The following is a 25,715-nucleotide window of genomic DNA, read 5'->3' on the forward strand; positions in this document are numbered from 1 at the left end:
TTCAATTTCGTGTTATTTATAATTTTTTTTGTGTGTTTGATATGGAATTTCAGTTTTGCAAAAAGTTGAATACATAAATACTTTTATTACTTTCGAGTTGAAGTTATGCGAATGAATTGAATGCCATTTTACAGTGGATTTGTGGTGAACAGGAGTGAGTGAGAATGTAGCTGATACCGGAAGATACCGGCAGAGTGGGTAAAAAAGAGGAGAAATGTTGTATAGCGATCTTAACTGTACTGTGTATTGTGTTCTGCCTTCGGTGGCCTACCAGGTATTTCCATTGTCGTTTCCCACACATTCCCATCCACGCCACTTAAAGTCAGTCAAGGTTCCCAGCCATACACGCAAACAACCACTAAACATACAATCATGCACGCACTCCAGCTCAGATTACGCATACGCACTGGTGTCTTACCTTCGTACTGCAACACCGTCCAATCAATCGACATTATCAACGTTTAACAAACAGCTCTTATGAGTTATGACTTACAAATGAGTACTCGGTTTAGGTTGTATGTTAAATTTAGGTTTATTACATATTCACTATATATTAAATATTCTGCTAATATTTCTTCTAATGCTTGTATGATCCTCCTTTCCATGCTCCCCTTCCTGCCGGTGCCGCCCATTAGCCAGCCCTAACTACCTACATTATCTAACCTTCTAATGGGTGTACGAATGTTTATTTTCCCTTTTTTTTGCGTTTCCCCCGCCCTCTTCCAGCTTAAAGCTAAACAAGGGGCGCGGAGCGAAACTTTTGAAATTGTGTATGCTTGGTTAATGACTTTTCGAGTTAAATGTTTTAATATATATTTCCTTATATAATCGTATTTTTTAGTGTAAGTTAATTAGTAGGTATTGATTTATAAATTGTTTTACTTTGTTTGGATTTCATTTTCGTTAAGTATTTGTAATGGAAGACATTTTTTATACAAGTTTAAGACACAGAAAATATTCTTTCTTTATATTTGGTATATTTTTGTAAGTGTTTTTTTGTGTTTAAAGTGAGTGAGACTGAGTGTCGGTGTGAATATGTATGTAAGTGTTTCATGTAATTTGTTTTTTATATAGTGTTGTTTATTAGTTTGGAAAAGAAATGTATTTTTATTTCAGAACTCCGATAGATATGTAAATTTCTATGTATACCTAATAAGTTAACAAAAGGAAACGCAAAGAACACACTGTATAGTCTAAAGTAATTAAAACAATTAAACTAGTTGATTTGGTTTTTGCGCTTCGCTATTTGTTATATGAATGAGGTTTGTATAAAAATGTATATAAAATAAATTATTATTCCTTCTCCACTTTGTTTTTTTATTTGTTTTCTGCAAAACTAATCAAATATTTATATAATAATTAACTTGGTTTTCTTTTGTATTCGTTTTGTTTCTCTTCAAATTTGGATGTCAGCCATATACATAACTGCCTACATATTTTTTCCGGTTTTGCTTTTGTTCTTGATGTGTTTTTGTTATTTTTACATTGCTGTCGGGTATTTCAAGTCTTACATTTGTTCAGTGAATTCGATTTTTTTGGTTGTAAAATATATAATACTAAATATTTGTGCGTACGCAGTTGAGTGCAAAAGTAACTCCGTTTATTTAGTATTTAAGTTGTACGACAAAAAAACAGGAAAGAAACGAATTATTTATCGGTAGGAATTTTGCTCATTTTGAATATTTTTGATACTATTTACATAATCCGACTGATAACTATTTTACCTTCATTATTACATTTATTTAAAGACTTTGCACAGTTTCTTTAAATTTTGCCTCATATTGAATGATGAAATCAATTGATAATTTGTAAAGAAAAGTTCGATCTATAAAGCTTTGGACTAAACAATTATGTTTTAAATGCTAATCGTATTGCACACATACATACAGAATTTATGTTTAGCTACCGTTTTATCGTCTAATCGTTCTGCAAATTATTGTCTACAAACATAAGGGTATAAACTTGATAGTGTTATCAGTAAACGTTGCTCGTTTGCAAATCTTCTAATAAATATTTGATTTTTCTCTTACCAGGTTCAGTGGCAAGAGGTTTTCTAACAGCTTTCACTTCTACCCCAAATCAACAAACTCAAACTGCGTATTTCTTTCGAAAAGAAATTCTGGTGCCCTTTAGGTCTCATCCGCTTTTTGCTTTCAACACATATTTAGTGCAAACTTAATTTTCAAAACTCGTTTAGTACTCATATCACGCGTTGGCCAGCACAAAGGTCACGGTCACCATCAAAAGATGGGCCACAATCACCGACCCAGACATGTGCAGCAGAGTGCTGCCACGCCCACACTGCTGTATTTCGATCTCCTCCGGATGATAGTTGATGCACTTTTTGGGGCGCCTTCGGGACTCCTGCTCCTGTCCCTGGCGTCTCGTGCTGCAGGCTCCTAGAAATCAAAAAAAAAATTGGACATTAAGAATGGTTTCTTCATATACATCCCACTATTACTTACCGATTACGCCCGCCTCCTCCAAGGGCTCAATGTCCAGTTGCTTGGAGCCACATGGACACAAGGTGTCCACCACCAACAGGATCAGATTGCTGTGCGGGATCTTTTGCACGCTGAAAGGACGCTCGCATCCAGACACATGACAGTTGGTTAGTTTACCCTGAAAAATAGATTTATTACATTACATTTCCATTTCGTTTCTCCATTGCTCTTCATTTACTTTAAGTGGATTGTTTTGACCACCCTGATTCAGGCGCTCCGGCTGAAGCATATAGAGATCCGTGCGGAGATCGCAACGTCTGGCATTGTGAGGGTCTGGTGAAAATCTTGGTCCAACGTGAGGTTTATGCTGTCTAGGCGGTGGTGTCGTATATTCCTATGATTATTAGAAAATTATGATTTGCAGATCCTATTAATTTCGTTTGTAAAATCAAATTTATACTCACCACGTCGGCTGTGGTGAAGAATTCGTCCATTTCCTGATCCACCTGCATATTGTATTCGTTTTCATTGCCGAACTCGTATTCATCAGAGTAATTGTTGTCCACGAAAACCACATCCTCGTTGTCGTAAGTATACTCTTCCTGCGGCCATGCCCGCAGCGAAGCAGGCATAAGAGACAACCAGGCGGCACTTAGGGCCAAAAGGTGATTGAAGAACCAGGATCCCAGGCGATTGGGTTTTAAAATGCCTCCCGCAGCCGTATATGGATTATCCGCATCGGAGCAGACACCCTGATAATCGTTCACCGTAACTCTCTTGTAGATGCGATCCTGCACCAAGGAGTCCATAATGGTGCCATCGATCTGCCCAAAGAACTTGCCCGTGTGCTCCATCTCCTCGGATATGATCACAAATCCACTGTTGTCCAGAACATAGCAGTCCAAATTGTCCGACGCACAGGTTCTCTTGCAACCAGTCATTCCAGTGCACTAAAAGGATAAAAGTTGCAATAAATTTCTTGAATATATAATAATAATTATTATAAATTAAGAAGACACTTACGGCTGAGGTGATGTTTATAAAATGCTTCGCTAAAGAATCGTGCTGAAACTGCAGACCCACAACTCCGGCTGCAGCTTTGTGACCTCGATGCTCCACGAATATGGCATGGGAGGCGGTCACCAGAGTGGCGTTCGACTTGATGGCGTAGCCCGATCCAAAGGGAACGCTGTACACAAAACTGTCTGGTTCCACCGAGTGCTGGTCAATGGCCCTCTTGTACCAGGATGTGTCCATGGCTCTAACATTATCTTCGCTAAAGTGACTGTTGGAATATGGAGTACGAATCGATTGAGATAACTTCACAAATTAATAAAATAAACAGAATACTAACGGCTCAGGGGTATCCTCGGGTCGCTTTACATGATCAATCCACCGGAGAAGACCCGATCTCGTAGCCACGAACGAAGTAGCGACCACAAACTTCTGGTAGCCTTGCCTAAGATTAAACATAAATACATTTAAGTTTCATTGGAATCTATAAGTTTCTAGTCAATTGGGGCCAGCGCAAGATATTTCTAAGGGATGTTCATTCAAGCCTTCTCCATGTGGCTGGTCCTCTAAAGCGATTGCATTTTTTATTCTACTCCAACTTTAACCAAATTACTCTTCGATTTACCTCTTCAGGATTGCCATCAATGTGGCGATGGGACTATAGAAATTATTCATATAAGAGTGGTGCGTATCAGTTTAAATTGCATTTGTTCAAATAAACATTTTCAAATTATTTGCGGTAGGGAAAAATATTTTGCATTATGGTTATTCAGGTGAGACAGTGCAGAGATTAGCAAAACAGAAAAAGTGTTTGCCATTAAAGAAATAGAGTGAGGAAAATATATGCGGAGAGAAAATGGTTTTTGTGCTTTAGTAAAATGTTTAACAAAAAATTAAGAGATTCTTAAAATGTTAAATAAATGTATCTACAAAAATATTTCAAGTCTGCGCCTAAAACTAATAATAATAAGTGACTTGCACAAGCTTAACTTGGAAGAACAAAAAATCTTTTGTACAAACAAAAATTTGTGGTTTATTAAAACAAAAATAAAAAAAAAGAGATATCTTTCATATTGCATTCAAACTTACTGCTTATCCTCCTTCCCGCTAGAGGATCCGGTCGTGTTCCTATCGAGTCCATCAGTTACCATGGCATCGCGCACCAAACTCTGGAGGAGGGCTCGATCGCAAAAGTACGGCTCAGCCTTGCGAGATCCCTGAGAGCTTTGGTGCTGCGATCCAAAGTGGCTCGATCCGGGCGCATTGCCGTTGGAGCCACTGTGCATGTTGTGATGTGGCTGCGGCGACTTGGGTCGAACCTGATGCAAGGCGAGATTGTTCGTATAAGTAAAGTAGCCAGCTGGGATAGCCACCATGAGAGAACCCGTTCTCCCAAGTCAGATTGCTTACCGACATCCACTTCCAGCCGGGGCGTCCAGCACGAGACAGAAAGTGCAACACCTGCTCCTCCGGCGATCCGAAGCTGGGCTCCTGATCGCGCGAGGAGTACTCACCGGAGCTCTCCCTTTCCTTCTCCAGGTCACTCACGCTATTGTACTCACAATACACCCAGTCGGGATGTACGCGCCAGTTGTCTCCCTTAAAGTATTCAGTAACTGAAAAGATAAAAGGGTATTAGATGGAAAAACAGAAAGGTAATTAAGAAAAACTTACCATTGTTACGCGAATGCCGAATCTCCTGCTGGGAGACAAACTCGTGGCTACCGTATTTCTCCGGGAGCACAATAGCCAGTGTGAATGGTGTATCCTCGATGGGGCCGTAGAAGTACCGATGCGTCCTGGTCGAAACCCTCTTCGATTCATCGTAGTGGTTCATCACAGTGAACTCCGTCTCCCCCTCCTTGGGTTTTATCATGTCGCCGCGCATCTAATAAAGAAACAACAAATTTAGGATAACGAATGTTTTAAAATATAGGTTTCGTTACCCACCTCGTTTAAAAGGTTCTTATTGATTTCAATGGGCTCGTTATTATTGCCGAACTCAGTCTCCGGCAGTTCCAACTCCGTGATGTCGACCGAGGCGTACTTGGGCTTCAGCTGGTCGATGTACTGGTTGGCATCGCCTAAAGGACGCAGATCCGGATGGTAGAGCACCCGTCCGTTGTTATCTACGATAAACGAATAGCCATTCGGTCCCAGCTTGTGCTGGGGGATCACCTTGCGGATCTCCTCGATGGGCACGTCGGTGCCCACCACGCCCAGCAGATTGGCAACGCGCACCGAATGGTTCCGTCTATCGAAGACCGGAGTTGAAACTGTCGTCACCAGGCGTCGCTGGTACTCCGAATCGCGACCAAGTCCTCCGGACTTACCGGCCACAAACACTGGACTCCAGTGGACCGGATGGTCCGCCTGGTACATGATCATTGGACGAGCCATCACCAGGGCATAGTCAATCACCTTTCGGCGAGCTTCATCGTAGTCGTTGATCTGGACGAAGAATCCCTTGTTCGAGCAGGCCATGTCGTGGAGATTACTCCTGCTTCCGGAATCGCTGCCAATCAGGTAGGTAAATATTCGGACGGGCATGTGTGGCCAGTTGTACTGCTTAATGACGTCCTTGTGCGACTCCGAGGTGCTTTCCGTGATCAACATGATGGCCTGATTGCACTGACTCCCAGCCCCCGATTGGTTGTACTAAAACGGGGTACTCGTTAATTTCGCTATAACCATGAATATTTGAACCGTTTACCTTGTGCAGCAAACTGAAGGCGTACTCCAGACCCGCCGTGAAGTTCGCCGTATCCTGCAGCTTGATGGCCTTTACCGCGGACTTGATCTCCTGGATGTTGTCGGGCGTGGCCCGAACCATGCGGTCCTTGAAGCACGGCACTGGGGTTTTTACCACCTCCGAGAAGGTAATGAGGTTCACGAAATCATCTTCACCAAGGGTGTCCAGTATGTTGAAGGCGGTGGCCATCCCCAGGTCGAAGGACTTCTCTGTCATGCTCGACGATGCGTCCAAAAGAATCATCTGATTGGGAGAAGGCACAAGTCCAGTCAGTGATTTATCATTCATAATTGACTTTGCTTATAGTAATAGTATCATAAATGTATAATTAAATAATACAAAATAACAGTCTGAATAACAAAACATAACGGTCTTTTTCCTAGTTTTATTAAACATTTAATATGCTCTTTTGATTAATTCCAAATAAATATAATTTGTATAGGTATAATAAAAGTATATAATATAACAATAATATAATATAACATAATATATACTCACAATGTCCTTGGGCGACGAGGCGGCCTGGACGAACCAATTGTGCGTGCGGAAGTCGTGGATGAGCTTGCTGCCCTTGGAGCCCTCCGGGGGCCAGGCGGTGCCCGGGAAGCGGCGCAGGAAGCCTGTGGAGGAGCCGAAGTACTGCCACGACAATGCCGGATCTTGCTCTAAGTTGTTCTGGAAGAGCGGATCCAAGTGGCTGCTCCACTGCAGCGCCGACTTCACGTCCGGCTCATCCAAGTCGACGCCGTGCGGGACCAGAATCGAGCTTAGACTGAGATTGACCGGCAGGCGCTCGAAGCGCCGCATGAACCGGATGTCCATGTGGCGGGCTCCGTCCGCCAGCTTGCCATCGGCATTGTATTCGTTGATCCGCCGGGCATCGTAGTGCTGCTGTCCGCCCATCGGCGACTCCGCCTGCCCCTGGCCCTCCAGCTCCGACAGGGCTGCCTGCTCGGCGGAGTCCATCAGGCGCTGAAAAAGAGTTGTTTGGTTTCAGTCACTGTCATCAATCTGCTTAAATATTTCCCTAGGGGGTGGAGAATAGGGGCAAGTTGCAAAACTTTCCGCGCTTTATGCAATTTATTCTTTTCGCTACGACTTAAATTGCACAAAGCTCTGGAGTTTGCATGGCTTCATTCCGCCTCCTATTTGACAAACTTTTAGTTCGAGTTGGTTGTGTATGTGCAGTTTAATTCAAAGCGCTAGTTATCCGCGCGGAAATATCACTCCTGCACAGTGTTTTGAAAGGCATATGTACTTCCTTTAATGATCATGTATACTCTTGCTGATAGTAAATTTATTCGTACTTGTAGAGTATAAGGGTAAACTTAATTCGTTGGAAATTCCGAGCGCTGTGATCTCGGGAACTATAAAAGCTAGACAGTTGAGATCGATCCTATATCAATTTGTAGCCCATCATATCCCAGTCGGAATCAGAATAAATGACTGAGAAGCGGCAAAGGATCTAGCTAAGTCAAGGCACAAATTACCTTCACAGATTAGTCCTGGTGCCCACCGTATACATTTTAATAAGACGCAAACAAGAACTTTAGCTGCAGCGAAATTAGACCCAGAGGGGGCAGATCCCTGCTCCGAAGGAGGACAAACACCTGCAGTTATAGACACCGCTGGGGATGGGCCACGCCCCTTCCAATCCCACTCCCACATGGGAGAATAAGGATAGGGAATGGGAACTTGGGTGCAGCTGAAGATGCTGCAGTGGCTGCCGAGCTAAGCTGCATGTGGGTGCATTGAAATAGTTCAACTACTTTTGCACAATGGGGACGCAGAGCAGGAAAATAAAATAAAAATGCTCGAGCCCTGGTGTTCTCGGGGCATGGGAAGAACCAGTCCGAGTCTGAAGAAGATTTCAATGTAAATTGGCTGCCGGTGGGCAAACGCTGGTGCCACGGGAATGTGTCAGCGGCTTAGACAAATGGCAAGGGTAGGTATTGGGGAAAGAATGCCAGATAGAACGGGAGTAGTGGTGGTGGTGGTGGTGGTGGTGGGATAGAAAGTTGTTGCACCGAAAACTTCTTTCCAGGTGGAGCCCCAACTCTCAAAGTTATTTGCACACTTTCCGAGAGCTGGAATTAGTTAAGGAGTCTTAAAGTTTGCCCAAAAGGTGTTGAGTAGCGAGCTAGTTAAGGCATTAAATAATAAACACTGCAAAAGTGAGTCAATAGAAAGGAGCACACTGGTAGTGAGTGGCAAGGAAGTTTCTATCGGATTTCGAGACTTCGGTTGGCTGCAACCAGCTGAAAGTTGGTCTCAATGGCTAAAGGGCGGGAAAAATAGCAAAAGTTCCTTCAGAGTAGTTATTCAATTTTTCCAACTCCGATGTTGCCTGAAACTACAGGGAATATGGTATTAGAAGTGACATAACCACATAGCTAACTTTTAAATTGCATTCTACATTTATTAATACTACATGTTTTTAAAATTCTTTGTTTTAAATGGTTAATGGAAAATGGTTTTCCCCCCTTTCCCTAAACTTGAAAGAAATCATTGCTTCATGAATAGCACTCTCCAAGATGCCATTCATCTGAACCCCTAGTTATTTGCGCCGACCAACGATGTCATAGCAATGTAAATAATTGCCAACATGCGTAGTCGCTTTGTCTAATACAACTTGGGATGGAACATGAATAAGTTCAGCAGACAAAACATGGCCGTGTATTATACAATTTTTGTTGTACATTTTTTCTCCAACAATATTATGCACTTATGGAAAGGTCGAGGCAGTGCCGCCCCCAAGAAATGCACAGGAAGGGGGCTGAAAAATAAAAAAGGAGAGGTGTCTGTGTGGCGAAAAGGGTTGCACAGATTGATGGAATGGGTGGGGTTTTTTACTTGGCGACCCGACCCTGAGCAATGCCCTCTCGCACACGATTCTTAGTTGACACCAGCTGGCTTCCCTGTCGCTCGTCTGTGCAGCTGTCGACATCTTAACATTCAAAAGCCAACAATGACAACGCCAAAGATGGCTGCGAATGGGTATGGGTCTGGGTATGGGTCTGGTTCTGGGTCTGCAACCGGGTCTAGAAGACCGAGACCGAGACTGAGACTGAGACGGAGAATGTCAGCGGTGCAGTGTATGGGTGGTGGCGGAATTAGCAAAATGCAGCTACTTGCACGCAATTTGTTCGCCAGAAGTACAAGGGGTCTGGGCGTTGGCTGGAGCAACAGCCTGAAAGTGTGCTGTGCAAAAAACTGAGCACTGGCTGACTGGCTGACTGGCTGCCTGGCTGGGAAAAAACGAATACGCGTTGACCATTTGCCAAGTGAAAAGCCAAATCCAGGCGAATGATTTTTCGGTCCAGTTTTTTCCCCTCTTACTGGATAATGCGAGATATGTGTTTAAGCCACCTTCCCTTCCCTGGCCCACGACCTTATTCAGCGAATTTTTTCCCAATATATTTGCCATCTGAATGGACGTGCCAAATGTTGGAGCAATAAGTTTTGCAGCCGAAAAAGAAATTTATATTACGTTTTAATATGAGTTCACCTTAATATTTAAAGAACGTGGGGTGGTGGTTTCAGATGTTCTTTGAATAGAAGCCCCTGATTAGTATAAGTAGACCAGTGGAAAAAAACTAGCTGACATCAAGTGGGTGGCACCTGTTCTGTTACCTGTCCTCTTCAAGTCGACTCTGTTCTGCTTCGGTCTGTCTGTCCTGGCCAAATCTGTTGGGTATTTTTAACCACAAATGCGACTGGATGACTGGGCTCTGACGACGCATTCACACTTTCGTTTGATGCTTTCTACTTTGGGGATTATAAACACCTTTTTTTCCCAGCCAAAGTGCAACTGTGGGTTTCTTCTTTATTTCAGACTAGAACTTCTGCTACAAAGAATGGGCTTTGAGCTGCTTAAAGTTTACGAAAGAAATACCGAATTAAATAAACTCATGATAGACCTATTTGTAAACATATTATATCAAAAACCACCTAAGCTTTCTTCAACTAAAAACCAATATACATACATGTTATTTGTTTTAAAACTAGATTGTGCCCTTGCTCCTAAATAAAACTCAGTGAAGTGTGCCACTTCTAAGCCACTTTTTGCGGAGCCATGTTCGCTACTATTGAATGTCACGATCCGTAAATCTATCCGAAGTGCAATTACAACATTGAGTAAGTGTCAACAAATTTGGTGCTGCCATTCTGAAGATTCTTTTCTCTCTCGTCTTTTTTAGCGGAAGGCAAATGCTTTTAGTGTAAAGACATTTTTTGCAGCGTTGTTGCATGTTTCTATTTAAAAAAACCCAAACAGCCTTCCAATATACTCAATACCCATAGACATCCCCACTCGCCCTCCATCTAGCAATCCATCGCTCTCGCTCTAGCAACGTCTGCCCTCTCGCTTGCACAATGTCAACGTCAAAGTGCAAGTGGCATTATGGCAAAGAAGTCAACATCGCACAGGATGGGGGAGTGGACGGGTGTGTTTGGGTAGTGGGTGGTGTGGCTAAAAGGAAAACGAACCAAACAGAGGCACTGCGCAAAAAGTTATGCCTGTTGGTTATCCAAATACAGGAAAAATTCGAAATGTTTTCATCAGGCTATTAGGTGTATTGAGGAATGAAGCCGTCGGTAAAAATTAAAATTTAAGTAATTATTTCATTATACTGTATGGTATATGGTAATGGTGAAATCTAAATAAATTCTTTTAAAAAAGATTGAAGATTTTACTATCTACAAATATCAATATCAAAGACTGAATGAATTTAAAAATGTTTTCAAAGATAATAGAGGTACATTAAATAAATTGAAAATATCACAATCACACATCACATCAATTCGGAAAGAGGCCAGAGTGCCAGCACTGTTCGAAAATGAATGGCACCAAGAGCAGGGGGCGTGGCACTGACGCTTTTCCGCCATTAAATGCAATTTTAAAGTCAATTTTAGCTTGCAAACGAATGCAAATAAATGCTGTCAGCGACAGGACGCGATTAGTGGGAGTACGGGAGGGGGTGGTAGAGGAAAAAGTGAGGTCCTTAAAGGTTTCAGGTTGCAGTGGCTCAGTTAGTCGCTCAGTTAAAACGCCATTGACAGGCGTTGATAGATATCGAATTAGCAACGGCGATTGCCGTCTGTCTGTGTACAAATTATTACGCATACGCCTCCGAACAAAGTGGAAAGTGAGATGCGTGCGTGCATGTGTGCGTACGAGTATTTGCGGCATCTGCAGTTCCCTTTATGTTTACAGGCAATTAGCATTTTAATGCCGCACCAAACAAAGGGCAACTGCAGGTGCCCGACCGAGTGATGTGATGCGATGTGATGTGATGCGATGCGCTGCAAGGCCAATGGTGTCAATGGGGACTGGGAACTGGGGACTGGGAAAGATAGAGGCTGCACATATAGGGCTGGCATAATAACGTCGATGGAGGTTATCGCTCAGGTGAAGGGGGTAGGGGCCTGCAGGTGCTCGGCTGGTCGCGCTCAAGCTGCTTTTCATTATTTTTCATGTTCGACATGAGCGCAAATTGTCGACGGCAGGCAAAGGGGTCCAGTGGGGCTCCAAATACTGTAGCAGTTAGTTAGTACGCAGATCCCAGCCAGAGGCGATTCAAGTACCATAGAATGTGCTCACAACTATATTCGTCCGGGAGTATCACTTGAAATAAAACACAGATCCTCTTAACAATGAAATATCTGAGTTTGGCAAGAAAACCCTTTAAAGGTTTTCACCCCTAATAATGATTCGATAATCATAAATCAAACAAGTTGACTTTTTTAAAGAATTAAAAATATATGAATTAGAAATATATGAAAACATATGAATGTATATATGGCTTTTATTTCTTGTAAAATGACTAGAACCCACAGCTTTAAAAATTATAACAGTTTAATAAACAAGGAAACCATTATTTACATTCATTATAAAAATTATAACAGTTCACTTGGATGAACAAGAAAACCATTATTTAGATTGATTACAATTTAACGTATAATTAACGCCTAATCATTTGTAATCACGAGTGGGGAATTGAATTGTTAATATGTATTTTATTCAATGAACTAAGAGAATTTAATATTCTGAATGCCTAATAAACAAAAAACTAGTTTTAAGAAGTGTTTTCCGATTTTTATTTTCTAATGTAACATGCGCCTGCATTAGCAGTTGTTAATTGACAAATAATAATCCAAATTTCAATTAGAATCAGTTGTGCATATTTTATAAAACTTATAGACATTTCAACATTTTGCACTCTAAACATGTATATACTAATATATAATATATAATAAAACTATCCATGTCGATGTCCTTGGTCTATACATCTCAGGTATCCATTAATCTCTGACGGGTTGATATGCAGGTCCCCGTTTTTGGAAAAAAATCCACCTTGACATCCTTGAGGCATTGCCATGCAACATCCAACGATAAGGCAGCCAATCAGCAAGAGGAATACAAAGGTCCGCGAATCCATTTCAATGTTAACTGCTTGTGGCGAATAGTAAAGAGATACTGGCCTTTTATATTAGCTTTCAGTCCAGAATATATTCGAGTATAATGCAATGTATAATGCAATGCGAAATTCCCAGAGATAAGCTATAAATTGTAACCGATCTCTCCGAGGTCAGAACACGTTGCTTGCGAGAGAGATTTCCAATACGAACTAATCTTATTATTAACTCAGTTGTATTAACAGGTCAACAGAAATAGTTTTCTCTAGCCCAACTAGCAATTATAACTACCCCTTAAGAAACGTCTCTTGTAATCATATCTCGTCAGTCAGCTTTAAGCCAACAAACCGGTATGATTCATCTGGCGACTATGAAGTGGGCATCTCCCAGAAACTGCTTCCACATGTACAGCGAAGCATAGCCACTTATAGTATCAGCAAGTGCACAGAATAGAAATTAACGTTGTTATCTTATTCCGCTGATGATTACAAAGTAAATAAACCGGCTGCACATTTGAGTTCAAGCTTTAATTGTATTGTTCCTTTAAAGAATACTATAGTATTACATAAATATTTATTTTCCGATATTTTCCTTCAACTTTTGGACCGTTCCTATATGATATAGTCCTCCGAATTCAATAAGTCTAAAACCGAATATATATATTGTTAAAAAACAGGTGTATGGCAAATTATAACTTCTGACTGTTATCAATAAAATCAATATAAGGATCACGGGTTTCAAATTAAAAACCAATTAAAAACAAATAAAGAATTATTTGTATATACCTCACACTGAATTTCTTGTGCCCCGCTCAGTGCTGCCGGAGGGTCAGAAAATGCGCTGATTAAAAAATTTAATTGATAACCCGTAAATTGTATTCGACTTTTTCCAGCCCTGCCATAAATTTGTGAATAATTTCATAGCACTGAGAAACATGAAAATATTACATTGTTGGGACCAAAAAAGGAAACATTTGACATTTGGAACTCAAAAATGCTGTTATGTGCCACTTTTAAACGCCAATAACTGGGAATCGGATTTTTGTGTAATACAATTTGGAAAGCCCTAAAGCATGTGTTACATTTAAACATTTACATGTGTCGGATCATGATAATTATTTTCGTTCACTTCATCGATACCGTCGATGCCACGGGCAGCGCTTTTCCTAGGAAATGACATGCTGAACTCTCCAATAAAGACTGTCCCATTTCGACACCAAACTCAGTATTTATGGGCTTGTGCCAGATCAGCAAAACGGACCCTGGCACCCCAAATCGTCAAAACCATTCGTCGAAGTTCACTCGAATTCAGGCCCGAAACTAGACGAATTCTAGAGAATATAGAGAATTCTGCGAATTGCTTTACATTTCATAATTTATTTAAATTGACATTAACATGGTATAATGCTTCAGCATGACAAATACTCGTATAATACATATAAAGCAGCGACATATAATACAAAGCACCGACACATGCATATTTACATACTTCTATATATATATATATATATATATAGATATATTAACAGAAATTTCGGCATAGTCTAACGTTAATTATAATTAAATTAAATAAATGCAAGAAGTTCATGCTGCTGGGCATTAAGAGCAATTTCCCATTGGGGGCTCAGGAGGAAACTTTCCGTCACACGAATTGCCTGACATCGAAGACGAATCACTATAGGCAGAGAAAGGAACTGAAAGGAGTGAAAAGCCCTACGAGAGCTTATTATAAAGCAAACTTCTCCAAAACAATCAATCAGAATGATTCGCTTCAAATACACTCAACGGAGTCAGTTTTTCAGCAAGCCAGTGACATTAAAGAGGTATAAAATATGGTAAATGGTTCAATTTATTTATAGATATAATCTCGGCTAAGGAACCTGAACAAGAATATATATATAATATTGAATTGGCGATTTATAGCATTGGGTTCTCTTATATTTTTGTCCCACAGAAAGACATAACTCAACTCTAAGTATGCAATCAGAACACATACATAATTATATATAAATGTATACATCAATGCGATAAGGCTGAAGTCTTTTTTCATCGCATCAAAAAGTCCGCTGAATATTCTGCTATTAGTTTACTTCGCAGCGTTGTCTTGAGTGGTTCTAATGTACGGAGTTATTTTAATAGTGTCCCTCATCCTGCTCGCTGGTCATGTCCAGTCGCAGAATCAGGATCTTTACCGAAATTGCGGTGGATCATCTGATCACCATTGCGTCCCACGTCACTTGTGCCGGTTTCAACTTGAATTTCGATCGGCAATAGATTACCGCAACCTAGGATGTGTTTCCACAGCGATTTGCTGCCCCAAGAACCTAACAGTAAGCTTTAGAATGTATAGTCCACTCCCGGCTTGTGTTCCTGATCTAGAATATATATTTATAGGGTTTATTTATCAAGATTAAATCTAGTATTAAATACCAAACTTAAATACCTTCGAATCAATTATAACTTTATTATATTTGTTATTCCAGATCAACGAGCCAGCCGTCGACCATCTTGAGCCTATTGTTAATCCGTCATGCGGATTTATCAACCCGAATGGTGTCACCTTTTCATTTAGTCAGGAAACGATCTTTGCCCAGGAGGCGGAGATACCATGGATGGTGGCCCTGCTGGATGCCACAAGCCGCAACTACGTGGCTGGTGGCGCCCTTATCGCTCCACATATAGTGATCACGGCCAAGCAAAGGATCGAAAATATGAACGCCAACCAGCTTGTTGTGCGGGCCGGCGAATGGGACTTGGATACCAATACCGAGCAGCTTCCTCATGTGGACGTTCCTATTCGGTCGATTGTCCGTCATCCTGGCTTTAATTTGACAACCGGGGCCAATAATGTGGCGCTTGTGTTTCTCGTCAGATCGCTTGAAAAATACCGGCACATAAATCCAGTATGCTTGCCCACGGCTCCAAACAATTTTGACTTTAGCCGCTGCATATTTACCGGCTGGGGTAAGAAGTCCTTCGAAGATTCCACCTACATGAATATCATGAAGAAGCTGGAATTACCGGTGGTCCCAAACCGTCCCTGTCAGCAGAAACTTCAAAGATTTTACGGAGGAGATTTCGTCGTCGACAACAGCCTAATGTGTGCAGGCGGGGAGCCTGGAAAGGATTCATGCTTCGGTGATGGTGGGTCTCCGCTAGCCTGCCCGATGAAAAACAATCCGCAGCGCTATGAACTGGCTGGCATTGTGAACTTCGGCATAAACTGCGGATTGCCAGACGTCCCGGGTGTTTATACAAATGTGGCCAGCCTTCTCCAGTGGATTCATACGGAAGGAAACAACGGCCCCCAGCCTGAAAAGCAAGAGGGGATTCCTTATGCAAACCCGCAAAAAGACCAGTATACGCAACCGAACTATGAAAGAATCCCTCCATATATTGCAAACAATGGATGGCAGATCCAAGAAGCTAATCCATCACTAGCCCAAGGGAATAGTAATAGTAAAGGTACGCCAATTACTTATTACCCGTTTACAGAACCCAAGAAGCCCAATTATTATGCAGTTCAAGGAAATGATCAACAAATTGTTAAACCCCCTCAGCAAGACAACGACTCAGATGATTTCAATGGGCAACATCATTCCAATGTGGAATACGAATACGTAAAATAAAACGAATAAATTTGTATAATGAATTCATTCTAAAGGATGGGAAAATCTTTGAGTTGGTATTAAAAGATGTGAATGGCCGATAATTATGCCGGTCTGCAATACTCTGCGTTTTTGCAAGAACCGTTTTTCATAAAAGATAATTATACATTGTTTGTTCAAAATATTTTCAAAAGAGCGTATTGTAAAATTTTAGACTTTTTTGGTGTATTTAATGCAAGAACTTAGTTGATATTAGCTGGATTTGCTTTTCCTTAGTGATTCAGAACCAATTGATTTTTTATCGACAATTCACTGTGTATTATTAACCCATCGTGGCCCGTGCAAATTACCCGGATAGTGGGGGACTTCATTGACACGCAGTGGACACAGTGGACACAGTGGAGTGCCACAAAGAGAGACAGACCGCAAGGACCGCAGAATGGGGATGTCCTCGGTGGCGTGGGCGTGGGCGTGGCCGGCAGTTAGTCCTTTCGCCAGGAGCGGAGCTTTCCGTCCCGTGACATTGCTCGGCACGCACACGCAGCAGCTGCGGGCACCATCAAAAACTTGGGCTTGTGGCGGGCGCACTTTAAATTCAATTTGGCGGCGACCCCTCTGATTCACCACCGCCTGTACCACCATCGCAATCAGACTGGCCCCACGGCAATTTATTGTTTTCCACTTTACGCCAGTGTCCCACTGGAGACGGTGTCCTGTGTCCGCGTGTTATTGTTTTGTTGTGTTTTTTAGTGCCGTCCTCAAATTTGAGAGTTGGTGGGTCGTCGCCATTCCCTTGAGCTTTTTGAGAGATTGAGCCACTTGTCAATTGTAGGCACTTCCGATGAACAGAAAGTTTGGGAATGGTACAGTAGAAACAAAAATCGGAACACAATTTCTTCATTACCGTATCACGTAAGAGTAATCGTCTTTACTAGCTGTGCTATTCATTTGGATAATAGATTGAAGATCTGCTGATTTTGTTATTGTTACTGTTATTGTTAATTACCACTTACAACAAAAAAGTTTCGAGTAAATCAAGAGAAAGTTACAAGATTAACAAATATGTAAAAAATATCAAAACATTTTTCCAAAGTGTGGGCGTAGCAGTTTTGGGCATTAAAACAAATCTATTCAGTTTCTATTGTTCAAATTATTGGACTCTATACTCTTTTACAAAAATGTTGGTAAGTGTACAAGAGAAGGAATGTTTGGGGGTTCGAGGGAAGAGTAGAAGATTTTCACTTACCATGACAGCATTGCGCTTGAAATCCATAAAGTTCTTCACCTCGGCGGCCAATTCGCGCAGGAGGATAATACCATCCTTGCGCTTTACTTCGATTTCGGTGTCCTTGAAGCGCTGTAAATGAAAAAACGAAATCATCAGATACACAATTCTCAGTACATTCTACAGGCATAAACTATAAAAGTGATGGGCGCCGGTTCGCAAAAGCAAAAAAGGGTTAAGGGGCCATAAAACTTTTGCGCTTTCTTATTGTCCAACATAAAAGGTTGATGTACCTCGGAAATGGCAATCTGAACCTGAAATTACTCAAGTGGGCGCAGTTTCTATGGCTTCAGGCGACTCTTAAATTGATACTAAATTGATTTTAATGTATCTTATTAATTAAATAAGGTTTTCATTAGATAAAGGCAGGGTTTTGGTGACATTCTCTTTTAAGCCATCCAGCTGGAGGGTGCCTAGCACCGTTGCTCATAAAATGAAAAACAAGTTGATCGAGTTAAGACATCGAATAAAGTTTAATTAACCACTAAAATTTAATACATTTTAATTTATAAACGCAGTCCAACATCCACTTCTACACTATTATAAAAAAATTCGCCACTGCGTATGTAATTCTTATACAATTTCACAATTCATTGCACTTCCTCATACAACACTCTCACAAATGGAACTTTTGCTAACTGAAGTGAGACACGCACACATTCTAGTTTAAGACTGGAGCAGAGACACGCATTTAGGGGCCAAGTTAGTGGCTCTGATTTTCCTCACCAGTTACTAGAGCCGACACACGCACACGGAAATGCCCATCGCCATTTTAATGATTTTTCTATCGAACGTGTTGTCATCTGCTTTAATGGAAAATTCTGACGAGTTTTCTTCTCTGTTAGTTTTTCTCTCTGATGAATTCCCATAATCATAATCGAAAGAGCAGCGTAGCAGGCAAATGGAAAATAAATGGGCTTCGCAGGCAAATGCATTTTATGACTTTTCCATTCATTTAAGTGGCACAAATTAGCAATTTAGAAATGGAGTTATACGGGGGCGTCGGCCACGCCCATTTCAAATTGTCACTTTTCAAACAAACTGTCAGTTAAATTATATTTCTGCTGCACCGGGAAGAGAAAGAAAAGAAGAGCGCAAAGTCCTGTGTGCGTCTGTACATGTCCCAAGCGAATTAATTAGGAAACTTTTCTTAACTGATTCAGTGCCAGCAGCAGCAGCAGACAAGAAACGGCTTGGCTATGAATACATATACATTCCCAAAAAATTTAACTCGAATTAAATATAATTTTAATGTTGTGCAACAATTAAGCGCTCTTATTTGTTTTGCGCAAATTTCCTTGCTAACTAACTTAAGTGAAGACCATATAAATTAATCCCTTTGACAATTTGTAAGGAATCACTTTATTTTTCTAACTTGCATGGTATGAACTAGGAACGAACAAGAGATTATTTAAACATAGTTTTCATTAATCTGGAAACACACCTTTTTGTTAAATCGAAATTGATATATATATATAACTTTTTCTCTGTGTATACTTGTAAATGTAAGTGTGAATGGAACACACATACGCTGCAAATACTTGTGGCCTGGGCCAAAATCCCACCATGTACCATTTGAATGCTTGTGTGTGACCACAGAACTAAAACTGCAGGAAGAAGTCTCTTTGAGGCAGGCATTGGTGGGCCAAAGAAAATGTCACCCACAAAAATTGTGAAAAAAATACTGTATTACTGGCACAAGGAGCTTATCCCCCGCTTTGTCTTACTTGTAATACCACTGAGCATTATAAATGCCGACTGCAATTGACTCACATGTAGGAGCTTTGAAATGGCGGAATTAGATTTACTAGGGAAATAATTTAATTTTCTAAATCGTTAATAAAGATCTCTTTAAGGGAAATTCAAATTAGAAGTTTAACGCTAGCTACATATCCAAATTGATCCAATTTCAAGCACTTTTCCTTTGTACAAGTAATCGATCCTTCAAAGTTTTAACCGCAAGCATGATTTATGGCAGTTGCAAAAACCATTAGCAAACTATTTCCAATTCAAAGCCAATGGTCAAAAAAGGAGTAGAGCAAGGTTAAATCGAAAAGGCAATCCATGGGGTTAGGAAAATGCATTGAAAATTAAAAGAATGTCAAGCAAGAAGCCGAAGCTTAACAAAAAATAAAAAAATAAAAAAAGAATCAATGAAGGAAAAAGTTTCTACTTCTAGATATATATATCTGCGGGGCTAGCAAGATATTAGCCATGTCTGCACGGGCCACGCCCACAAAAACCTCACCCAACTTTCATGCGATGGCAACATTTTATAAAGCAATTTCCACGCGAGCAACATCGAAATGCAATGCACGCCTGAAGGACACACGCGTGTATGTGTGTGTGTAACAGTGTCCTGTCACGATGCGAACTGCCGGGGAGAGTGGTGGGGGAGGCGCTGCAAGTGGGGGTGGTGGCGCAAAAAACTATATACAATATGTATACAATATGGGTAGCACTCGAAGAGCGAGAACAGCAGCAGCAGCAGCCATAGAAAGTTTTCATATTGCGGTTGACTCTGGAAAATGTTGCGCAAGGAGGAGCCCTCCAGCGGACCTCTGCCAACCGCCCCACCCACCGTCCTTCTCGCCCAACCACCCACAAGCGGGTGCGTATGCAGCTGGTGCAGAATTTTAACTGGAGCAAGGACATCCGGGGGCGGAGCTGCGGGAGAGGAGCATTCCTGAGCTTTGGCTTCTGCTCCTGTTGAATTCCATCTTAAGTTAAGCAGCTTACGCATGCAGCAGCAAATGCAACAGCCAATGCAACAGCAGCGCCGGCTACCTGGACCTGAACTCTGGCAGAACTCGGATGCAAATTTTAAACTTCTTTTGCACTGAAACAAACAGCCATGAATTTGAAGGCATCGGTCGCAAAACTTGATTGCATTTACAAATAAATTATTGTACTTACTCAATAAAATTCATGTTTCGGAAATTCCACGAATTTCATTTTGATAACATCAGACATTTTTCATTAGAATGAGTAATAATACTGGGTGTTTTTGACAATCACATATTCGGCTTATCAAACTTTGTTTTTGTTTTTAGATTTGGAAAACTTTATTGAAGACTTATCTCTACATTCTGTATATAAAATTCATTACTGAGAAAACCGTACAGAGGTTTGGAATTTCAATAAAAAACTCAAATAAAAGGCCATTCTTAGGGTTATCAACGGTTAATTAAAGAAAAAAACCCCAAAGCGTCTTGCGCTGAAGATTATTTATATATAAAAGGTTATTATATTTTTTAGCCATAGAATCTAATTGTTTCTGACTTTGCTTACAAAAGCAATATAGCATTGTGTGTTCGACAATAATTAAAGTAAGCATTCCCTCCAGTGCACTTGTAGCGTTGGGAATATTGACTTTCGCCCTGGCTTCCTCTTGTCTGAGTTATAATGCTCCAAAGTGCCACGATGGGCTCCGACAGCGGAGAAACTCCTTGGTCTGGTTTGGCATTTTGTGGCATGGTCTGGAAATGCGCTAATTAGATTTTAATGAAGATGTCGCTGTCGCTCCTCAACTCCTGTTTGTAGCCCCAACGAATCTTGGGGCCCCAAACCCTTCGGAAAAGCGAGCAACAATGTCTCGCATCAACGCGCATGTTTCCCTGTTCACTGAAGTAGAGATTTCTTAAACTAGTTTCTCAGCACAGACATGTTTTTATATTTTTCTCCTTTTTTTCTTTGCATATTAAAGTTTGTAGTTTTTCTATCTATGATAGACTTTGTTTCTTCCACTGATAATTTCAATTACATTTTACTCACGACGTGCATTTAAGTTTTAATTAGCGTGTTTTTCTTGTTTTTAATCACGAGTTAAGTAAAGAGAGTAAAGAGTTAGTTGGTTTCAGCAGACCTTCACTTCCTCGTGATAAATAGTTTAAAGGACAGTGTTTTCTAACTCTTAGAGCAGTGCGACTTTGGAACGTATTAGGAAACTAATTTAAATTAGTGAATATGGGATAAAACTGCCTAGAAAACCATTCTTTAGTTATTCTGTAGTTAATTAAGGAAATACATAACCTACCGGGAGTTGAGTCATTCCAGCTGGCATTTGCTTCGTCCATTTAATGGACAAACCCCCTAAGGAGTTGATGAAATTAAATATTTAATTTGCTTTATACTTTCATTAAGGAGCAGTTCCGAGAAGTATCCGCCCACCTAACATTTATTTGCCGGCAGCTGTATGTCATGCTCGCATTTTCGCCACCAAACGACAACGACAGACTTAAATATTTGCATAGACAAGACCTGGCCATACACCGACGTACATCTGTACATACATATATGTATATACATATATATATAGTATATTATATATATATGAAGAGGATCAAGGACTGTGTGGGTCTGCGGCCCGAATGCATTTCGGACCGCACAAAAGCCAGTGGAGAGTAGCTCCATGAAGGAGCTGAGCTGCCCTCGGCCATTCCGGTGGATCCCCTATGCCCAACCCTCTCAAGTGCGTCGCCTAGTCGTCGCCTTGATTTACGATTAGTCTCTTTGCAGTCCGCAACACTGTTCGCCACACACTTAGTTAGCCAAACACACAAAACCAACTCGATCTCTCTGAGCCCAAGCACGGTACCCGCCCCCATTTAAGCCACAAGGCCCTTAACAAGGCCTTTGTATTTGTCACCAAACTCTGGAAAATGGAGCAGAATCGCCGCGTGGGAGTTGCATGCTGATGTGCAGTTGGTATCGGCGGAGTGGGCAACCACTTTCCCAAACAAATGACCAACAATCTGCATTTTGGAGCCCAGCCCCTGCACACGAGAAATTACAATTGCTTAGACGGCGGGCAGAATGCAGACGCAAAGAAAGGGGATTTCACTAAATTTAAATCACAAACAATTCGTAATAAGCGCAACTTAGATTAATTTAAAAATAAAACATTTTCAAAGGTTACTTGTGCTAAGCTGAAACTTAAAATAAATTAGTTTTGATGCTGTAAAATACGTCATCATAATATTACCTCAAAACAATTTAGAAAATAAAATGTAATAGTCCGAAAAATTGCTTAATTGTTTGAAAAGCTTTAAGGATTAAGATTTTCTCCCACGAACATGAACTCGACTTACAGATGGTTTACTTTTACCTTCAATAAGCGTCGAGAAGAATGCCAAGTAGAAGAGCTAAAAAGCTGGCAAAGGCAGAAAACAATAATTTGCATGCCACTTACAGTGGCAGTCGACTAGGAAAATGAAATAGACGAGGGAAAATGGAAAATTGTGAGGGAAAGCGAAGGCTGGACGGCGAAGAAAAACGACAGCACGCGCCAGTTTTGTTTTCTTATATTTTTCGCCGTTTTAAAAGTTCTGTATTACGTGCGAAATGAGGGCACGCTTAAATTTATTTGCCTGCAAAGCAAGTTGAGAAAGAAAAGGCAATTTTCACATGAATTTGACCCATATTTCACTGCAAGTGATGTGAGATGCGAGCCCAGCTGTTAGACAATGATCAGCAGCACCGTTAGCTGCACATCATCATTTTCCATAATGACAACACATACGCAAAGTGAGAGTGCTCCTGTCATTTTGTCCATTTGCGTTGCCATGTTGTCGATAAACCCCTTTCTTTTCAGTCACGTTTGACAGAAAGTGGCCGCCGTATGCAAGTTATTTGGTTGTGTAATGCGGCTGTCACCTCAATTTCCGTTGCAATATCTTAGGCAATGCTCAACGGTTCAACATTTTAAAGACTGAATTATTATGGCAGATCAAATATATGGTTTGGTAAGCCACGAAATATCAACATATTTGACTTGATATAGTTCCAATAATGAAATAGATTAAAAGCCGATGTCGAAATACATTATTAATAAGCTCAGCTAGCAGAAAAGCTGACACTTTTATAAAGTTTCTTTGAACTTGCTTATAAGCGATAACGATGTACCATTCCATTCCCAATCATTTACTTGCGTAGGTCAATAATGGAATTATTCACAAACAATGTGTATTATCTAACTTCGCATTCTGACTTAGTATTCTTAGCAACCGGATTATTTATAATATTTTTTACTCTTCAGCAGACTAGATCTAGTACTTTTAAATATTTTATACAAGTGGTATATAATTCATTATTTTATAAATTGTGCTAAAAAATAGCAATGGCAGAGAGGGTATGCCAAATTCGCACTGGCCATTAAATCCGGTTGAAGGTTGTATCTGTCTGAAGAACATATTTCATGACTTAGGTAGATACTTTTTTTAGCTAGTCAGCGCTAAGCACTTTTGAGCCAAAAGAATACGGAAAATAAAATAAATGAATATGCGCCACGCACAGGCATTCCGCACAAACACACGCACACACGCTCCTTCCATTCTCACTGTGTTCCTCCTTCGTCGCAGCCATTTTGTCTTCGGATTGCTGTTGTCCTTGGTGTCCCTGTTGTCCTGCGACGCCTTTCGCATAACTGAACGTGTGCGCTGCATTTGTTTTACTTTTTATTATGCTTCTTTAAAACGCCAAACGGAAAAAACAGCTACCCAAAATAGCAAAGAAAAAGCAGCTACAGCAAAACAACAGGAAAAAGCGAATAAATAAAAATAAGAAAAACTGTGTGCGGTCCACACCTACGATGTTGCCCACTTTCCTTTTTAATATTCATTTTTTCCTATTTTTTCGATAACAACATATTTTTTTCAAAGGACAACCATACAAAAAACAACTGTGTCAGCAATAAAATGAAGAAGAATATAACCTAAAGAAAGATGCCACTTTTTCATTAATACATATTTTTTCATTTAGTTCGTCAAAAATTCGTACCATTCAAAAATGGTTCTACATTTTTGAACGTATCTGTTGTATACACATAAAAAGCAAATAATCTTTCTCAGAAAAACGAAATTATACATATATTATTTCCAATCTTTCGTCTGATTATATAGGCTTTTGGAACGTGTAGCTAAAAATTGTATTTTAGTTTGAATTGAGGGTCGGACTGCTAACATGTTCGCTTGGGCACTAATAGTAGCACTTTTTGTTTTTGGAGCGGCGGAAAATGAGGTGCAAATTTACTTAGTTTTAATTCAGATTTAACTAGTGTCTTTATAACCTTGTTTAACTATAGAATGCCGAGCTGTTGCTATCGCCTACGAAGTGCGGACAAGCCAATCCAAATGTTTTGAAAGTGGACTCTAATGTTACCGATGGTCAAGCAAAACCAGGCGAATTTCCGTGGACCATAGCTGTGATCCACAATGAAAGCCTAGTAGGTGTTGGCTCTTTAATTGCCCCAAACGTGGTTCTCACAGCGGCCCATCAGATATTTAATAAAGACGTGAATGATCTCATCGTCAGCGCGGGAGAATGGAAGTACGCAGATCCTTCGGAAGAATATCCAATTGAAGAGGCGTCTGTGAAACAAATGGTTGTTCATGAGTTGTTTGATTATCGGAAAGGAGAAAACAACTTGGCGCTGCTCTTCTTAGAGCAGCATTTCCCACTCACATTCAAGATTAATACCATCTGCTTGCCCACCCAGAGAAGATCGCTTAGTTCCACTCGCTGTGTGGTGGCTGGCTGGGGTAAACATCGGTTCAGCGATAAGGACCAAGCAAGCGTCCTGAAAAAAATTGATTTACCGATCGTACCCAGGGATGTATGTCAGGAGAAGCTGCGAAAAACCAGGCTGGGCCCAAAGTATACACTGCCTCGTGGGTTGATTTGTGCCGGTGGCGAGAAGGACACTGATGCATGCACCGGCGATGGTGGTGCAGCTCTTTTCTGTCCAATGACCGAGGACCCCCAGCAGTTCGAGCAAATTGGCATTGTCAACTTTGGCGTGGGTTGTAATGAAGAAAACGTTCCGGGGACTTATACAGATGTTTTTGAATATAAGCCGTGGATTGATAGGCATTTGGAAGTTAAAGTATATTTACCCGATGATAATTAATATACAATTATATAATTATTTGAATCCAAAATACAGTTGATCCCACTTCTAAAGCGGTTTTTTTTTTCAATTATTTTAAAATACACAAATAATTATTTAAAAAATTGCGTTGAAGGTTGATGCAAAAGGCGTTAACAAGGACGGCGTTCACACAACCACTAACAACAAAGATAAAAAACCACGCAAGGACAGATCAACCTACACACGCACAAAATGGTATAATATAATGTTCATAAGGCACATAGGAATACATGCCCACACACACGTAGACGCGGACCATGCCAGCCAAC

At 40.8% G+C, this 25,715-nt stretch overlaps 4 protein-coding genes across 4 annotated transcripts in view; 2 read left to right on the forward strand and 2 right to left on the reverse strand.

Moving 5' to 3' along the window:
• The window catches only part of LOC122620011 (voltage-dependent calcium channel subunit alpha-2/delta-3), a 38,551-nt gene continuing 12,836 nt past the window's right edge, over window positions 1-25,715 (reverse strand). Inside the window, exons 4-16 of the mRNA XM_043797277.1 lie at window positions 17,481-17,591; window positions 6,709-7,182; window positions 6,172-6,453; window positions 5,409-6,116; window positions 5,133-5,346; window positions 4,869-5,074; window positions 4,548-4,777; window positions 3,799-3,903; window positions 3,468-3,729; window positions 2,909-3,394; window positions 2,683-2,838; window positions 2,466-2,622; window positions 1-2,399 (exon numbers count right to left, since the gene is read on the reverse strand). Coding sequence (XP_043653212.1) covers window positions 2,206-2,399; window positions 2,466-2,622; window positions 2,683-2,838; window positions 2,909-3,394; window positions 3,468-3,729; window positions 3,799-3,903; window positions 4,548-4,777; window positions 4,869-5,074; window positions 5,133-5,346; window positions 5,409-6,116; window positions 6,172-6,453; window positions 6,709-7,182; window positions 17,481-17,591 — 3,585 coding nt within the window. The 3' untranslated portion in view covers window positions 1-2,205. The remainder of the gene's footprint in view (window positions 2,400-2,465; window positions 2,623-2,682; window positions 2,839-2,908; window positions 3,395-3,467; window positions 3,730-3,798; window positions 3,904-4,547; window positions 4,778-4,868; window positions 5,075-5,132; window positions 5,347-5,408; window positions 6,117-6,171; window positions 6,454-6,708; window positions 7,183-17,480; window positions 17,592-25,715) is intronic.
• Window positions 12,286-12,796, reverse strand: LOC122620019. Its single transcript, XM_043797289.1, has one exon. The coding sequence runs from the start codon at window positions 12,648-12,650 to the stop codon at window positions 12,471-12,473; it is 180 nt and encodes a 59-aa protein (XP_043653224.1). The 5' UTR covers window positions 12,651-12,796; the 3' UTR covers window positions 12,286-12,470.
• Window positions 14,388-16,720, forward strand: LOC122611749 (phenoloxidase-activating factor 2-like). Its single transcript, XM_043785042.1, has 4 exons — window positions 14,388-14,415; window positions 14,736-14,956; window positions 15,110-16,246; window positions 16,616-16,720. The coding sequence occupies exons 1-4, from the start codon at window positions 14,388-14,390 to the stop codon at window positions 16,718-16,720; spliced, it is 1,491 nt and encodes a 496-aa protein (XP_043640977.1).
• LOC122611751 (phenoloxidase-activating factor 2) lies at window positions 24,480-25,425 on the forward strand. The gene is made up of 2 exons (XM_043785043.1): window positions 24,480-24,536; window positions 24,601-25,425. Exons 1-2 carry the CDS (start codon window positions 24,480-24,482, stop codon window positions 25,423-25,425), a joined length of 882 nt encoding a protein of 293 aa, XP_043640978.1.

This window comes from Drosophila teissieri, chromosome 2L, assembly GCF_016746235.2.
Source record: "Drosophila teissieri strain GT53w chromosome 2L, Prin_Dtei_1.1, whole genome shotgun sequence".
Taxonomy (NCBI): Eukaryota; Metazoa; Arthropoda; class Insecta; order Diptera; family Drosophilidae; genus Drosophila; species Drosophila teissieri.

Coding starts and splice junctions, on each gene's coding strand:
- LOC122620019 (XM_043797289.1), bottom strand. CDS start 12,650: ATGGATTCGCGGACCTTTGTATTCCTCTTGCTGATTGGCTGCCTTATC.
- LOC122611749 (XM_043785042.1), top strand. CDS start 14,388: ATGATTCGCTTCAAATACACTCAACGGA. Junction 14,416..14,735: donor CTTCAAATACACTCAACGGA/GTCAGTTTTTCA, acceptor CGTTGTCTTGAG/TGGTTCTAATGTACGGAGTT. Junction 16,247..16,615: donor CCAATGTGGAATACGAATAC/GTAAAATAAAAC, acceptor ATTGACACGCAG/TGGACACAGTGGACACAGTG.
- LOC122611751 (XM_043785043.1), top strand. CDS start 24,480: ATGTTCGCTTGGGCACTAATAGTAGCACTTTTTGTTTTTGGAGCGGCG. Junction 24,537..24,600: donor TTGGAGCGGCGGAAAATGAG/GTGCAAATTTAC, acceptor GTTTAACTATAG/AATGCCGAGCTGTTGCTATC.